Below are 16,684 nucleotides of genomic sequence, written 5' to 3'. Positions count from 1 at the left end.
TGAATGGCGGCTATATCGAGTGTTTCCTCCTTTTCGTCGTCTGCGCGCATGGGTAGCGGAGACGCTGGAGAATACGCCGACATAATTGGGGCATAGTCAGCACGTTCCCGTTCAACGAACTCCTTCTCACGGCGAAGGCGTAAGACACGCGCCGCCCTTGCACTGCGTGCGGCAGCGATGACATCTTCTCCCGTGTGGGTGGTGTCGTCGCCGTTGTCCCCAATAGGTGTTGTAGAGGGTCGTCGAATGGTCTCTACACTGGCCGTGAGATCAGCGCGCGCGCTGGAGGTGTGTCGCTTGCGCAGCGCCACATAGTCGCTCTGGGCGCGGGTGAAGTCTTTTGAAAGCCCGAGTCTGCGAGCACGATGTGTCTGTGCTGCACCCACGCCTGTAAATTCCTGTGCAGCGCCTCCCTCCAACTCCATACGGCTGCCTGTGAGCAAGTAGCTGGAGGAACACAGCAGTGATGACATGCGTGCACCGCCGCCCTGCACAGTATCGCGCATACTCATCTGGCGCTCATACAAGCGAGCTGAAGAGAGGTGACTTGCTGCGTAGAGGACAGTGCCGCTATCGTGATCTCCATTTTCCATCTCACCTGACATCAATGCTATCTCGTCTAACGCAGCTGGCGCTCCTCGGTTACTTAGTAGAGGCCCCACAATGCGCTGCGACCTTTGAGTAGCGCCTGGAGTCAGTGGGGCCTCCTCGTCTTCACCATCAGCACAACTGGCCTCCGCCATGTGAGTGACCCGTGCACGGCCAGCAGAGAACGTTGGCTCACGGGTAGCGTTCTGCACGAGCGGCTCCTCACTGCTGCTGCCTACGTCCTCGTGCCCCTCAGCGCACTCGCCGGTCTCTGGAGGGCAGCCACCGCAAGGTCGACCAGCACCACGTGACGGGCCAAACTCGAACGACGGCGATAGCTGCTCGTCCTCAGCATCCGTCTGCTCAGCACTCGGTGGCCGTCCGTCCTCCGCAGGTCGAAGGCCCACGGCGACAAGGCGCTTTGGCCCGTGGGTAGTATTTTGCACGAGCGGCTCCTCGCTGTTGCTGTCTCCGTCCTCGTGCCCCTCGGCAGCATCACCAGCCTCTTGCTCGGCAGCTCTGTGTGCTCTCCCAGCCTTGTAGCGATTTGTGCGAGTGCCCAGTTGAGCCAGAAGCGGAGTGTCATCGTCATCATCGGAGTCGTCGTCCTCATTTCCGCCCGCTGAGCTTGCGTCATCACGGTCCTTTCCTGCTCCCATGTACGTCAGTGAGGCAGATTCAACTTTCAGCTGTGCAGCTGAGACGCTCGTTATGTCAAGTACCTGCAGGGTGTCGGTCATGAGCCATGCAGCACAACTGCTACTGTACTCCCCTGGTTGTACCAATCGCTCAATCTGCAGTGCCGCGTCGTACGGAGCAGCGTCATGGAAGCTCTCGAACTCCTCATCTGGCTCAGCTGCAACAGCGAAGCCGCCGCCTGTCTGGCTTGCTGCGGCAGCTGTCCTGCGCTGCAGCCGCGCCTCGACGTCTTCCTCGTCTTCGTGGAACGGGTCGGGGACTGCGTAGTTCTCGCCTTTACTGGGCAGGAAGCCTCGCTCCTCGGCGTTGATGCGATGGAGCTCATATTGTAGGAGATCGTCCTCACTCGAGATCATTACGTCACAGAGGTCCTCCAGCTCATCCTCCGCGAGGCACTCGAGGTGGAAGCGATGGCGGTCCTCGACGGCAACGAGATGCTCCATACGCTCGGCAGTGCTCTTTCTGCATGCCAGCGCCTCCCTGGGAGTACTGTCTGAATTTTCTCTCGGAGACCCACTACCGGTGCGAGACTCCAGGGCATGCGGCACGGGTGCCGGGTTAGGGTTGTTGTGGCTAGCCATATGGATCGAGGACGCCGGGACCTCGGCGGAGCTGCCGCTCGTGCGCGAGGTTGCGTCGGTGCCAGAACCTTCCGTGGTGCTGCGCAGCGTAGGTTGTACTGTCGCGTGCCCATTAGCACCAGCCGCAGCCACAGCGGTGCTGTGGGCCGCTCTTGTCGACGACGGATCCCCGGAGAGCAACAGCGGTTCCTGCATTGCTCCAGGGAAAGACACGAATCCCAGCCCAGGAGTGGAATTTGAATAAGAAAAGAGGTTGACAAAGTGATCGACTGAGCACCCCGACACAACGCAGCAGACGCACAGATAGGCACGCTGCGGGTAGGGAGGAGGGGGAAGAAAGAGAAGGCGCTGATCGATGTAAAGCTTCGCTTGTTGTTGTTGTTATCCCCTCAAGCTACCACTCCACCTCCCCCGCGATAGGCGGAGCAGCCACAACCACAGCAGCAGCGAGCAGAGGAGAGGAGACGCTGACTCGAATAGGGAGGGGTCTGCACGGGGTGGTGGTGGAGAGAGCGAGCGAGCGAGACAGACAGGCAGACACAGAGAGACAGGAAAGTACAGCCGGAGTACCCTTCTTGGTGCGTGTTCGACTTTATACACACAAAAGTGCCCAAGGCTCGTGCGGGGAGGCCCCGTGTGTGTCAATGTGTGCCCCCGCGCGTCTACCGTCTCTCGGTGGCGGCAGAGTGGACAGTAAATGAGGAGAGAGAGAGAGAGAAAGAAAGAAAGAGAGAGATGCACACACAACCACACTTTTTTTCTTTTGGGGGAGGGGGAGGAGGCTCAGGTAACGTCTACGTTGGGTGTCTGCGTGTGGGTTTTGATGAAGAGAAGAAGAAAAAGGCGACGGAAGGGAGGAGGCCGGGGGATGGCGGTCGGAGAGTCAAAAGCCACCCACGAAGAGGGGAAGGGGTGCAAGTCAGGAAGAGGCACTCCTGCACGTAGCGACACACGCACACACACACACAGAGAAGCCAACAAAACTCCGCAGCACGAAGCGATGCCGACAGACACCGAGAGTTGAAAGGGATGGTGTCGAGGGCGGTGGGAGGGAGGGGGGGGGGCAAGAGAGAAAAGATACGAAAAGGAAGAGCCCAAAGGAAAGCAAGAAGAAACAACAGAGAGAGAGAGAGAGAGTGGAGGCGTGTGCGCGTGCGTGGGGCCGAGTGAGCGGATGTCGTCTTTCCTCTTCTTTTCTTGCCTTCTGAAGACAATGCGCGGACGTGGCGTCGGCGGGCGCCCTTCTACAGGCAGACAAACACCAGTAAACACTAAAAAAGGGGGGGGGCACCACCACGGCCACACCAGGCACAGTCAACACAGTCGAGGATGAACAGAGAAAAGAGAGACGTACACGTGAGCAGCGAGGAGAGAGAGAGAGAGAAAGAGAGAGAGAGACGTACACGCACACCGAAGAGAAGCAGGCAGGCGACGAGACGCAGGACGAGAAGCGAGCAAACTCCAGTCCCCAGCCTAGATCAACGTCTGCGTTGTTGTCGTGTATGTGTAGAGCTGCGGCTATGTGGGTATACGTGGTTGCGTCTTCGTGCAGAGCTATGCGAGAATAGGGGAGGGGAGGGGGAGGAGGCAGGTGTAGAGAAGAGAGAAAAGGGCTCGATTACAGTGGGGGAAGGATGCGGAGGAAAGGAATACAGATAAGCAAACCAACGAAATAAAGCGTAGTAGTTTGGTGTGATGCCCAAGCGCAGGTAGACCCCTGGCGACAGCCTTCAAGCAGTGAGGACCAGCTCTACAAGAGACGGGGAGAGGGAAGGAGGGAGGGAAAGAGAGAGAGGGCACACCGAGGTGCACGGAGAGAGACGCAGACACGAGGGGCAACACGGCGGGCGACAACCAAAACTAGAAATACGCAAAAAAAAAAACCCCAGGGAGAAAAAGGGGCGCTGACAGCGAATACGCGTGTGCGTGGCGGTGGGAGGTGGGGGTGGGAGTGTACGAGTGTGTGTAGGACAGTAGCTACGGACAGATGCGCAGGCGCGGAGAGATGAACCTTCGTGTGAGGGCACGCCTCAACACCAAAAGGGTAGCACTGGCAGCAGTCAAGGAGAGCACACGCCCACACACACACACACACGCAGGAGAACAACTCAGAGGCGGGGATGGAGGCGAGGGTCACCCAAAAAGAGGCAAAGCAAGAAGATCTGTGCACAGCAGCGCAGGGGGGACAAGCACAGGGGGGATGTCCACACAGTGAAGCAAAGGAAAACACAAGTAGAGAAGGGAAGAGAGAGAAGAGTCGTGTGGAGGGGAAGAGGATAGACGGGACAAGGTGTGCTCAATGCGTGAGGAGTGAGGGGGGGGGTGCAGTGAGGGGGTGGAGGCCAACAGTACGTTTAGCGTCCTTCAGAGAGATACACACACACACACACGCACACCTGGAGAGAAACAGAGAAAAGAGATAATGACGGATAGCGAAAGAAGGTGCAACAGGAAACCAGCAAGAGGGGATGAGGAAAAAACAAGAGAGGCACACAGACGCCGCCTTCCCACACACACACACACAGGAGTCAAGCGACAGCGACTGCGAGAGAGGGAGAGAGGGAGAGAGAGAGGGAGCTCGGGGAAGGGGCGCGCGCGTATGGGTTCAGACCGTTCCCAATCACTTTGTTGTTTTGTTCGTTCTTCCACTTTCGTTTTTTTCCTTGGCGCTCGTGATTGGGATGAAGAGGGGGACGGTGTGGGTGTGTGGTGGAGGGCACGTGCACTCGCTGCTGCAGCGGGTGCGCTTGAGAATATCCCCCTGCGTCTTCTCGAGTAAGTACTGCGTGACACTGACGCTTACTCTCGCTTTCCGCTCCTTGGCTTCTGCGATGGCCTACTCTCTCTCTCTCTCTCTCTCTCTCTTTCGTTCGCTTCTCCCTCTACTGGATCGACAGCGGGGGGAGTCAGGGAAGGAGGGGGAGAGACTCAGAGAACGAGATGACGAGGAGGGGCAGGGCTGAGGGGAGCCTGTTCCTTTTCACCCCCTTTTCACGCTATATCCCTGCGTATTTCGTTCTCACACGCTTTTGGAGTCGAGAGGGCGCGGTCAGCCGTGCGCTTCACTCGTCCCTCGGCTGTGTCTCGTTGTTCTGTGTGTGTCTCTGCTGTGATGATGTGACTGGGGAGGGAGGGAGCGGCTGACGTAGAGCGGACGAGGAGATGGTGAGAGAGGAGCCGATGGGTCAAAGTCTGGCGGACGGTAATAGAGGAGGGAGGTGGGAAGGCGACCGACAGAGAAAAAAAAATGCACACACACACGCACACACACACACACAGTGACACCCTGACAGAGTCGCGTCAAAATCCTACAGTCTCTACAAGATGAAAAAGTCAACCACCCAGCGAGCCACGAAACACATCCACACGATGCACCCATGCAGGGGGGGGGGGGAGCCCGAAGGGGTGGCAGTTGATAGAAGTGAGCTGCAGGAGTCACCTTCACCGACGAATCGCACAGCGGCGGCTTACAAATGGCAGCCTTAGGGAGAGAGAGAGAGCCGGGAGGGCACAGGGGCCCATACTCGGCACACGCACACACACACACACACACTCACGCAACGAATAGGAGACCGCGTATGTCTGTGCGTGTGCGTTTTTCGCTTTCTGCCCGCTTCTCTGCTGAGGGGAGAGGGAGAGAGAGTGGGGGGGGGGGAGGGGGTGAAGAACAGAGTAGAGAGCGTGTGGCGAGGAGGCGGGCGAGGAGAAACAGGGGGGAGAGGGAAAAGGTGCCGGTGTGCAAGCGGGTGCGTCGGCGTGGGCGAGAAGGGGAGTGGGGGTACTACACAAGGGGGCTGAAACAACACGTTGAGCGTAAAAACTGTCATACACCCCCGTGTAGGCATGTTGTGTAGGAGGGCGCACGTGCACGTGCGTGTGGAAATCGGTGAAGAAAGGGGGGGAGGAGGCGGAGAGAGACGCAGGCAGGGAAAGAGAGGAAGGGGCAAGTCATTAGATAAAGTGTGAGGTGGTGGTGGGGGGGGGGAAGAGAGAGAAGAGAGAGGTGGGCATACATGGGGTTATGTGCAGGTGTGTGTGTGTGCGTGTGCGTGTCAGTGCGGCGCACTGACACGCACACGCGTGCTGAGGGTTGAGGCGGCCCCCTGCTGTTGAGGGGGGGGATTTTCTTCTTGCCAAGGGTGAGTTCTACTCATAAGCACAGCCAAGCACGGACACACAGTTAGGAGAACAAAGGAGAACAAATAGCGCACATCGCGAAGCACTACACCAAAACACCCCTCCACACACAAGTGGAGCGCCACAAGAAGCCAATGGAAAATGAACAGAGGATAAATAGAGAGAGAGAGTCGCAATAAAACGGTGACGTAGTGCATGCTGTGCAGTAGCCGCACGAGCACTCGAAGAGAGAAAGAGGGCATAGGAGGGCTCACGCTGTTGACGACCCACACACACACACACACACACACGCACCCACGCTCCTGCTGACCGGTGGCTAAGCCGAGGTGGGCTGCACTGAGCAGCAGAAAAGCAGCGGTGCATTGCCGTCCTCGACACCTTCGTCCAGGTCGAGTGACAGCTCGGTGGCGGTGCACACCATAACCTGCTTCGTCGTGTGCACCTGCAGCTCTGCCGCCGTCCACCCAGATGGGTACGCGCTCAGTGCGAGGGCTGAGGTGCGTGCCGGGGGGGCAGCTGCCGACGCCGCTGGCGTCGCACTGCAAGGAGACGTCGTGTTCGCCATCGAGATGTGATGTGCACCGGCGGCACCCCTCTTATCCACTGGCGAATCGGGCCCTATTTCTGCGGTCATCTCGGTAGCTGCGGTGACGTCCACCGATGCTGTCGTGGAGGTCAGCGCATTTGCAGGGGCCCCAGTAACAGCACCTACAGCAGCGCTCGCCCCTGCCGTCGCAGCGGAGCATGAAGGGTTCTGCTTCGTCAGCAGACCCCATCGCAGGGCGATTTCCTCACACCCATTCGCGCTGCGGTTGTTGTTCTTTGTGGCTGCGGTTGCGGCCTGGTGCTGCTGCGGTGCCGCTGCAGAGGCAAACCCGCGAAGTCGATGAGTTTGTGGGAGCGCGTTGGACGACAGGAGAAAGATGGGGTATGGGGTGCCGCTGGAGACGACGGCGATGCTGCCCGTGTACGCCGGGCTTTCCGGCATGGATGGAGCTATGGAGCCCCAGTTGGGGTTTACCGTACCATAGCCACCGCGTCGATCGGCGTTCTTGTCCCCACCGCCACCTGCGCTCCCGTGCTCGCTGACCGAGTCTGTCATCCCAGGCTTGAGCATGTCCTTAATGCGCATGGCACCGGTGCCAGCGTGGTGCAGTTGAAGGAAGAGTCGATAGATGGAGAGTAGCCGTTGCCCCTGCTCCACCGAGAGACCACCTGTGTCGGTGCCCCCACTCACCAGCAGCCCGTCTGATGTGTACAAGTTCATTCTGCCTTGCTGAGGAGAGAAGGAGGGGGGGGGGGAGGCAAGGATAGAGCAGAAAGTGAGTCGCTATCGGTATGTGCATGTGCGTGTGCGTGAGTGGGTGGGCGTACTTAACAGGCCAATCACGCACGACAGAGCAGAGCAGGGCCAGAGATACACGAGAAGTGGCACTCACGAGAGCAATAGTGCCGTGCAGGAGCGTCGGTGCGCGAGTAGAAAGTAGCTCAGTTAGGATGCAGTAGCAAGCGAGCGTACTGTGAGGCAGGGTGAGTAGATGAATACTCCCGGGCCTCGCTTGCGTGAGATCAGGGATGAAAGAGAGAGAAAGGAGAAGAGGGTGATGCGTGAGTTGAGGGGCTCCATACCATTCCCCGACCTATTATGGGGCGATGCCACCAACACCAGAGCTGGGCGTGGCCAGGTCTGGTGTTGGTGGTGGGGAGGGGAGTCCACTTTTCTATTACAGTCCGCACGGAGTCGCTGCTTGCCCTTTTAACGGCGTCTACGAAGGTGCGGAGCTCAGTCGCTCTCTTCTCGATCAGGGCACACCCGGTGGCAGGATGGGGTTGGGGGCTGGTCGTAGAGGGGGGAGGAAGGTAGACTCGCTTAAACTCACAGAAAATGTAGTAAAACTCGGCTAACTTCCTCCCTCACCTGAAGGAGCGCCAGTCGTCCCCCCCTTAACACATACCCGTTCGCCGCGGCCGGAAGAGCACAGCAGAGAGCCCCTCTACAAGTGGGCAAGGCGCGTTTGCCATGAGGGAAGAGGCAGAACAGAGATGGGAGAGGAGGAGGAGGCGGCGGCGCCTTTGATAGGGATCCATGGGGCCCATATGCGCTAAGCACTTCTTCCTGAGCGTACAGGCATAGCGCACGAACACACACTCAAGACGATCCGCAGCCAAGTCAGCACACACGCACGCGCTTGCTCGATTGATCAGTCGAGCTTCTCACGATACTGCATCGCGATGTCCGTCGTGAAGGAGCGCCGCTGTGCCTCGCGCGCACGTGCCACACCCGCGCGCGCCTGTCCTTGTTGCCACGGCTCGATTAGCTCACGAAGCAGGAAAAAAACGAACATATGGAAGCCGGCGACCGGCGACACCGTCTCGGTGAAGCCTTTTCGGCTCACCACCACGAGCATGTACAGCACTGTCACGAGGAACCCGACAAGGATACCAGGGATCTGACTTGCGGCCTTCATGATGGTGGGAAGGTAGCGCATTACTTGGGTAATGTCCGGGCCGTTGGGGCCGAAGGGGGAGAGCGCCGTCCCCGGCACACCACCAGGCGTCGGTTGCTGCGCCGACGGCGATGGCGGCCTGGCGACACCTTTGGCGGCCGACGACCGCATCGGCACACGCGAGGCAGAGCTCATTGTGTGTTGGTTGCACTAAGAGAGATGGCGTGTGTGTGTGTGTGTGCGAGCCACAATACACAGCCTCACTGAGCGGACCGTATGAGGGGAGAGGCAAACAAGGGAGGAGGAGGTGAGGGGGAGCAAAGAGGGTCATGAGTACCTCCACCGAAGACGCATGTAAGGGCGAGCCTGTACACGCGCACATTGCTGCCAGCTCTTCGTCTTGCACCTTTCTCTCTCTCGACGTGGCGCTGTGCAGAGGTCTGGGCGAAGTGAAGGGGGTTGAGCCGTGTCGACAGTGCAAGGGAGAGGCACGATGCAGCGTGCTCAGCAGTCCGGTGTGCAGCACTGCGGAGAGATTTGCAAAGGCAGCGAGAAGTAGGTGAGTCGTTACACGTGCGTGGGTTGACATAATCAAATGCACTCGCAGATGCCCTCGTTCTCCGCGCGTGTGTGTGTGTGTGTGGGTGTGTGGCCCCCCGGGTAAACAGGTCAACGGGAATCACTCACGCCACCACCACAGTCGTGGCTGAACAGACCGGCACAGCTTAGATCTCCTGCAGCCACAAGATGCGCATGCGGCTGTTGAAGCGGGTTCGGCTCTCTTCCACCAACTGTGCGCGCAGCTGCGCGGACTCTTGAAAGAGATTCTCCGCCATGCCGCCACCGGCTGCACGACCGTACTGCTGCGTGTGCACAAGACAGAAGTCCAAGATGCAACGCAGCACCACGAGCATAGCCTCCCAGCACTCAAACTCCGGCTCCACCTGAAGGCCATGCACCTCGTACTGCTGAGCCATGAACTGCTCCATGTCCTGGAGCAGTTGCTGGACGCACTGTAGTAGTCGCTGCCAGACATCAAAGTTGAGGTCACTGGCGAACAACATTGCGCTCGCCTTACCGCTGCTGTTGTGCGCGGCATCTGCTGGGACTGCTGTTCCTCCACGCGATACTGCACGCGACGTGTGGTGCTGCTGCTGATGCTGCCCATCTCCCACTGCTTGAATAGCTAGCGCGTCTTCCAACTCACCGTAGCGGCAACCCGTGGCCACCCCACGCAGGAACGCTGCCGCACCGGTGAAGACCTCCATCGCTTGCTGCGCCATCTCCTGCGTTGGCGCTTTGGTGCCGGCCGTTGTGGTTGCCAGACCCCCCGCCTGCTTGAGGACGTCCGTGACGTCGATCAGTCTACGCACATCGTCCCAGCGTTGCTGCAGCGCCTCCGCCGTCTTGGTGGTGACAGTCCGGGGGAGCACGTCGATGCCCTCGCCTTCGAACGCCTCTTTCCGTTCGGCGACCGACGCAGCGGTGGAGGAGCTGTCTGCCTCGGCGGCCGTCGACGCCGCTACTGCTGCTGGGGAGGCAGTGCTGTTGCTGCTGCTTGAGTTCTTGGCGCTCAGCTGCAGCGGAGGAAACGCTCGAAATTGAAAGCTTCGATCAAAGCAAATGTGCACCGGCGACCACGGGTCCCGACTTGCCAGGTACCGTCCCACCACCCGCGCATCCACAGCCGGGGCCACAGCCCGCCACAGCTCGCGGTAAGCGGCGTCGTTGGAGGCCGAGGACCCGCGCAGGGCGTACCGCAGCAGCCGCTGGGCGTCGCGGTCACGTCCACGATCGTCGCGCGAGTACTTCACAATATCCATCATCTGCGCTATGAGATCGGCTGAGTAGAGGACGCCACTGGAGGTGAGCATGGTCAATAAGGCGAGGTACATGCGCCGCTCCGACACAGGCCGGTTGTCGTGGAAGTTTCCGTCGACGCAGCGCTCCACCGCAGCCAGCAGCACACTACACACGTCTGTGTCTTCGAAGTCGGTTGCTTTCACCTGGGTCGGGTCAGCCGTCGCCGGCGGGCGCTTCATCACGGAGGCCACGAAGGGGATGCGGAGCTGCAGCGACGGCACATCCATTGCAGCGTGGTCGGCGCCGACATACTCCCACAGGAAGTTGTGGACTTCCTGGATGAGTGTCTCCCCAAGGTCGATGACCGCGAAGTAGCGCCGGTACACGGATGGACTGAGACTCGCGCTGAGTTGCTTGAGGTTTCCTCGCAGGCGCGCTATCTGCGCAGACAGCAATGCATCGACGTGATACGGGGCGAGACGCTCGATCTCCTCCAGCGCGAGGTGCTGGTACAGCTCCACAAGCTGACGACGGCGTGTCTCACGCCACTCCGGTGGCTGGTGCGCGGCGTGCTCGAGCACCGTGTGGAGCGTCTCGACGGACGCAATATCAGGGCGGGCGCCGAGGGCGGTGAGTTCGTCAAAGAGGAGGAACACGTCATCGACTTGGATGTGCTCGTACCGCGCGGCGCGCGAGAGCACCGCGTTCAGTGTGTCCATGTCTACCTTGACCCCGCGCTGCTTCATCTCCTTGTAGTAGATGAGCATCTCAGGAAACGTTGCGCAGGCGCGCAGCGCCCCGTTGTAGGCGTAGGCGAGGTTTCGATAAGAAAACCGCAACCAGTCGCGGGGGGTGCGTGGCTCGAGGCCGATGGACCACTTCTTCGCTGGCCAGTGCCGGCGGTCTGCGATGCTGGTGCTGTAGCTGTCCACCCAGTGATCATTATGCTGTGCTGGGTCCCAGACGCTCCGCGGGATACTCGGGGCGAGCGCAACACGGCTACGCCGCAGCATCCCTTCCCCTCTCGCTCGCTCTCTTTCCAAGTCGCGCACGTGCGCGCGCGGGGGGGGGGGGGCGGAGGTGAGAAAAGAGTCGGCGAGCACCAAGTCCCGCAGACGATGGAAACGCGGAAAAAAACACGCAGACGCGGGCGTCGCCGTGCGCTCTTCTGCGTTGGGCCTCTCCCTCGCTCTTGTGTACGGCGGCGAGTTGTTCTCTTTCCTGTTTGCTATGTGGGAGGGGGGTTTACTAGTTGAAGAGATTTTTAAGGGCGCCCCTACACGTGTGTGCGTGCGGCGGAAGTGGAAGAGGGGAGAGAGGAGGAGAGGGGGCGATGTGTGCAGGTGACTGGCACAGCGCAGAGAGAGAGAGAGAGGGGTAAGTGGCGGTGGGAGGCGGAAGGAGCAACGAGGTGCTGAAGTCTGCGTGTATGGTGTGTGTGGGCACCGCTCGAGTAACGCGCCGACGTGGCTGTTTCAGTTCAAAGTTGGCGGTGAGAGGGGAGGGGGGAGGGCTGTACAGAACACCAGCAGAAAAAGAAGCGAGATAAATTTGTATGGAGAAGTACACCGGCGCAGAGGGGGGACGGACGATGGGCGGGGAAGTAAAAATGGTTGGAAACGGGCGGCGGCGGCAACACGGCTGGATGCCAGTGTGCGTGTGTGCAGAGACCAGGCTGCGTTGGCACCAGGGCCATGTCCACTTCGATTCCGCAGCTGTACGAGTATGTCATGCACGTCGCCATCAAAAGACGTGTGCGTTTGCAGCCATAAATTGGTCGCACTCTTCCGGCACCGCGTAGCGAGCGAGTAGTAGCCGTTCGTTGAGCTGATCGAATGCGGTGCTTGCCTCGTGCATGAAGGAGGTGCTTCCGGTCATCTCCAGCCTGTTCGCTGCACCACTCTCGCTGGCACCACCGTGGCTGCCGCTCTGAATATCCTCAATGCAAACCTTCGCCCGCAGAGCCGCCATTGAGGCGAGCAGGTTCACGTGTGCCGCGTTGTCGCCTGTGTAGTCGTCACCAAGCGGTCGCACTTCGCTTGGCATCAGCACATCCGCGGGCAGCTGGACGATCTCCGCTGATCCACACACGTCAACAATCGACATGAGGAGCGACGCCGCATGCAGGCTTGTGTGGTGAATGACGCGACTTTTATAGCTGTTGTAGGCGCGCTGGTGTACGGCTTTCCCGGTGGTGGGGTGAATGGTGAGCACGTGCACAGCGCCGCTGCGAGCACACACGGCCAGCGCCACGGAGTCACGAAGGATGAGCTGCGTGATGATGTCGTCCGACTTCCACACGCACGTAGAAGAGCGTGCGTCCATGTGGACAAGAGAGAACAGGGATGCCCCCATGGCGACGAGGGTGACGCTGTGATGTGTGGCGATCGCTGTCACTGTCGCCGGCCACGAGCCCGGCAGCGTGACACTCATTGAGGTTGGGGCTACTTCTTCAACAGACTCGCGACGTGCGGTGGAGGACAGGGTCGTGCGCGTGGCCTTTGGGGCGAGTGAGGCGAGCTGGCGAACACGCAGCGTACGGCTGACAGAGGCCGCTGCGTGGAGCAGGCACGATGGCGGGCAAGAGAGCTCGGCATCAATCGCGGCCTCGGGCGGGGAAAGTGACGCCCGCGCCGACAGCAGCACCGAGAGGGCGGATGGGTGGTGCACGGCGTAGGCAACGTGCCTCGAGAAGAGGGAGGGACGCACTATAACGATCGGGCTCATCGAGTCCCCCAGGCGCCGCCAGAGGAACACGACACCGTCGCTGCCGCTGGTAACAAGGCCAAGACGCTGTGTGGCACGCGTCAAGCGCTCTTGCCGCTGCAGTGACGTAGAGAACATCGGCTCACCTGAAGCTGCCGCGTTTGTATTGGCGCCCGCGCCAGTGCTGCTGGCGCGATGTGTTGAGGTTGTGGGGCCAGGATTCATAGAGGCGTCCTCATCCAGTGTACAGGGTGGCAGCAGCACCGCGTCCACCCGCGCGACTGGGGTTTCGTGCGCCGCAAAGCTCATCGTGTAGGATGTGTCGGAGAAGAGGCTGACACGACCATCGCTGTTGCCCACAATGCCGCGGAGGTACACAAAGTCCTCGTCCTTCTCCCGCGAGCCGCTGCGGTGCGTTCCATCAGCTGGTACCGTGGCGGAGCTGAAGGACGCGGACAGGGGAATTCGGCAGCAGTAGGCGATGTGCAGCGGCAGGAGAGCGGCACAGGTCGCTTCTGCCCCTCCGTTGCCAGCGCTGTCAGAGACGGCGATGTTGCCGCTGCTGCGGGCAGTTTCGCGCGCCGCCATGAGCTGCTGAGTAGTGGGGAGGGGCCGCATGCGGTATTTCTCGTAAGGTGGTGTGTGCACTTGATCAAGCCCGTACAGCACAACGTGGCCCCTGCGCAGGACAACGATGACCGCATCGGCCCTGGCGCTGCCAACAGCGAACACAAGAGAACGTAAGGGTACACCGCACTGATTCTGCAGGTCCGTTGCGAGGCCGCGCACACCCTGGAGGTGCTTTCCAGCCTCCGCGAAGCAGCAGGGAGAAGCTTCCCCAGCGGAGCTAGTTATCTCCGGAGCTGTTGCAGCCGTCGACCGCGATGGATGTTCGCCTGCCGCGGCTGCCGCGGCGCTCTGGATTGAGGTGAGCGAGTCCAGAAGAAGCGGGAAGAAATCCACAAAGACGGCCCGCTCCTCTGCCGCGAGAGGGAGAAAGAGAGAGCGAAATTCATGCCTCATGTTCGCTCACAGGTGATGGCGGGAACGCAACTGCAGCGAACCGGTGCGTAAAGACGAGACGAGGAGCTGATAAAGAGAGGGATTGAGGCGTATGCGCGGGCGTGTGGCTGCACTGGGATGCTACCACGCTGACGGCAGTGGAGCGTTTTGGGTTTTAGCGAGAGAGAAGGTGGTCAGGTTGAACAGTTGGCGGTACTCATCAATGTAATCATACTTGCGTGGCTGCTGGAAGAGGGGAGGGGTGGTGGTGGTGGCCCTGCTCAGAAGAGCCAGGAGAGGGAAAGGGGGGGAGCACAGAGGTGCTTCGCATGCCACGCGAGCAAAGAGAGGCTGTTGGGGGAGGCCTGCGTGTGAATATGCATGAGAGGGTGTGTGTGTGTGTATACTTCTTCGCTCGGAGGATTTACGAGATCGACAGAAGAGGCCCAGGGTAGCGGCTCGGGAAGAGAAGCAAGAGGAGGGGGTGGGCGACAGTCTGTCACTCAGCAGCGGCGCAAGGCACGTGGGCAGATCTTGCATGATTCCTCCCCCTCACAGGCGAATACACATGCATACAGGACTTTCGCCTTCCGATTGCCTGCCAGTGCGCGTCTGCGGCTCACAGGGAGAGAGGCGCAGAGATGACTGCGGAGTCCACCCTCAGTCTCGTGCCTTGCCTCTTCCCTCTCTCCCTTCAACCAGTCTTCACAGCCTTGCATGCGCTTGAAACAGCGGAGTGATCTCGCCTCGAATATTTTGTGTCATGGCGTCCGCTACCTTCGCAGGGCTAAGCCCTTTGCCGAAGAGGTACATGAGCTTCACCTCCGCAGCGGCAATGCACATGTCGTTGAGGTACACAATATCGGGTGAGATGGCCTGTAGACGCTGTACCTCGGATGGGTTCAGTGTGCCACTGATATCACGATCCACAGCGCAGACAACGATATTACACTTGTGGGCAACAGCGGCGATTCGCTGCAGCTGCTGCGCCACAACGCCCTTCACGCTACCGACACCGTTGAGCGATAGCAGCACAGCATCCAGCAGGGGCTGTAACGTGTCGTCGCCGCCGTCGTCCATCGAGGACGCAGCCGTGATGGTGTGGGTGCCGAGAGACGACCTCGGCCGCTTCTGCTCCAGTAAAGTGATGAGGGTGTCTACATCAGCCTCGGGGTCGATCAGGTAGCAGCCCACGCGTCCCCGCATGTCCGACATAATCTTCATGGCCCCCATCGGTTGTGGGAGGAGATGCTCCTCCTTCAACACGAACTGTGTCGCCTCCACAACGCCCAGCGGGGGGTAGTTGAGGGAGCGGAAGGCCCCATATGTGTGGTGCACCTTGTCGCACCGGTTTCCACGCAACAGGCTATCGTTGAAAAATATGCACACCTCGCAGATCTTCGGGTTGGAGGCGAGCATCATGCTGATCACCACGTTGCGGCGCGCATCGTTGTACGGCTCCGCCAGGGGCACCATTGCCCCCGTCACGATCACCGGCTTGTCAAGGTTGCAGAGAAGAAAAGAGAGAGCGCTCGCGGTGTAGTGCATCGTATCAGTGCCGTGCGCAATGAGGAAACCATCGTACGCATCGCAGTGCACCTGAAGATCTGCGGCGATGCGGCAGTAATTGGCGGCGCCCATGTCGCTGCTGTCCAGTAGCTCGTCGTATTCAATGATGTCGAACGGCGCGATCTCGGTGCTCTCCCGCAGCTCTGGCATCTTGCGCATTTCCTCCGTGAGGTAGCCGGCGGCAGGCTCCAACGCGCCTTCGGCGTTCTTCTTCATGCCAATAGTGCCCCCTAGATACAAGACGAGTATGCGACGTGTGCCCGCGACTGAACGCGGGAACGACAACGGCATTGCCGAAGCGACCGACATTGCTGCCGCTGAGACGAGAGACGGTGCCGAGGAAGACCGTGATGTTGTTGTGTGCCCCAGCGAAGTCGTTTGCGCGATGGCTGAAGTCGACACGTGATGATTCGCAAGAGGCCTGCAGGTTCTTCTCTCGTGCCTTTAGTTGCGTAGGTGCACGCTGAGTTGGATCCGTACCCGTCTCTCTTCTCTCTTGCTCTTGCAGAGGGAGGAAGGGGGAGCTGATCAGTACGTAATGCTCGGGTCTACGTGTACTGGGCCCTTGCGCAGAGGAGAGAGGAGAAGCGCCGACGGGAAGGGAAGGAGGCAAAGGGAGGATGGAGAATGGGCGTGGGGATCGAAGAAAAGAGAGGGTGAGAAGCAGCGGTGAGACGGATGGGGGAGAGGTGCGTGCGTATGGCACACACATCAATACGAGCACGCAGCCTGTGTCCGCCGAGTCGAAGGCAGACACATTCACGCCTGGGTGCGTACGTGCGTCTGCCTCTCCTTTTGAAGAGCACCGCAGAGAGAGAGAGGCAGCGTGGAGTTGACGTGCAGATGCCACTGTTGTTGTTGTTGCTGCTGCGGCGGGCATCTCCTTTTTCTCGTCAGTTCTGCTCGCGAAGGCACTCTGACACGCAAGTACGCACACGTACAGCGGCGGAGTCCACCCGACACGTTTTGTTCATCACGGGAGAGGCGTACAAGGCGCTAACGAAAAAAATGAAAAGAAGACAAGAAAGCGACGTAAGGTCGAAAAGAATGCATCAGCACAGCCACGCGGCATCGCGAGAGGGAGACGGAAGGGGAGGCGGCCCAGCAAGTGAGATAGACAGTGCCAAGCACATGCGCACTCGCTCGCTGACA

The 16,684-nt window shown here is 59.9% G+C and overlaps 5 protein-coding genes and 1 pseudogene across 5 annotated transcripts; all 6 read right to left on the bottom strand.

Annotated features, from left to right (window-relative positions):
- Positions 1 to 2: 2 nt before the first annotated feature.
- On the bottom strand, positions 3 to 2,063 carry LPMP_150470 (annotated as a pseudogene).
- Positions 2,064 to 6,321: 4,258 nt separating this feature from the next.
- Positions 6,322 to 7,272, bottom strand: LPMP_150460 (hypothetical protein; the record flags this gene model as incomplete). The annotated part of the gene is made up of 1 exon (XM_010699120.1): positions 6,322 to 7,272. One exon carries the CDS (start codon positions 7,270 to 7,272, stop codon positions 6,322 to 6,324), a length of 951 nt encoding a protein of 316 aa, XP_010697422.1.
- Positions 7,273 to 8,206: 934 nt separating this feature from the next.
- Positions 8,207 to 8,623, bottom strand: LPMP_150450 (hypothetical protein; the record flags this gene model as incomplete). The annotated part of the gene is made up of 1 exon (XM_010699119.1): positions 8,207 to 8,623. One exon carries the CDS (start codon positions 8,621 to 8,623, stop codon positions 8,207 to 8,209), a length of 417 nt encoding a protein of 138 aa, XP_010697421.1.
- A 554-nt stretch (positions 8,624 to 9,177) lies between these two features.
- LPMP_150440 (hypothetical protein) lies at positions 9,178 to 11,268 on the bottom strand (the record flags this gene model as incomplete). Its single annotated transcript, XM_010699118.1, has 1 exon — positions 9,178 to 11,268. The coding sequence occupies one exon, from the start codon at positions 11,266 to 11,268 to the stop codon at positions 9,178 to 9,180; it is 2,091 nt and encodes a 696-aa protein (XP_010697420.1).
- A 730-nt stretch (positions 11,269 to 11,998) lies between these two features.
- LPMP_150430 (hypothetical protein) lies at positions 11,999 to 13,984 on the bottom strand (the record flags this gene model as incomplete). The annotated part of the gene is made up of 1 exon (XM_010699117.1): positions 11,999 to 13,984. The coding sequence occupies one exon, from the start codon at positions 13,982 to 13,984 to the stop codon at positions 11,999 to 12,001; it is 1,986 nt and encodes a 661-aa protein (XP_010697419.1).
- Positions 13,985 to 14,668: 684 nt separating this feature from the next.
- LPMP_150420 (cytoplasmic l-asparaginase i-like protein) lies at positions 14,669 to 15,841 on the bottom strand (the record flags this gene model as incomplete). Its single annotated transcript, XM_010699116.1, has 1 exon — positions 14,669 to 15,841. The coding sequence occupies one exon, from the start codon at positions 15,839 to 15,841 to the stop codon at positions 14,669 to 14,671; it is 1,173 nt and encodes a 390-aa protein (XP_010697418.1).
- Between the last annotated feature and the right edge of the window lie 843 nt (positions 15,842 to 16,684).

The sequence above is a fragment of the Leishmania panamensis genome, assembly GCF_000755165.1.
Source record: "Leishmania panamensis strain MHOM/PA/94/PSC-1 chromosome 15 sequence".
Classification (NCBI taxonomy): domain Eukaryota; phylum Euglenozoa; class Kinetoplastea; order Trypanosomatida; family Trypanosomatidae; genus Leishmania; species Leishmania panamensis.
The sequence above is the reverse complement of the archived record's forward strand: the minus strand, read 5'-3'. Positions and strand labels throughout refer to the sequence as shown.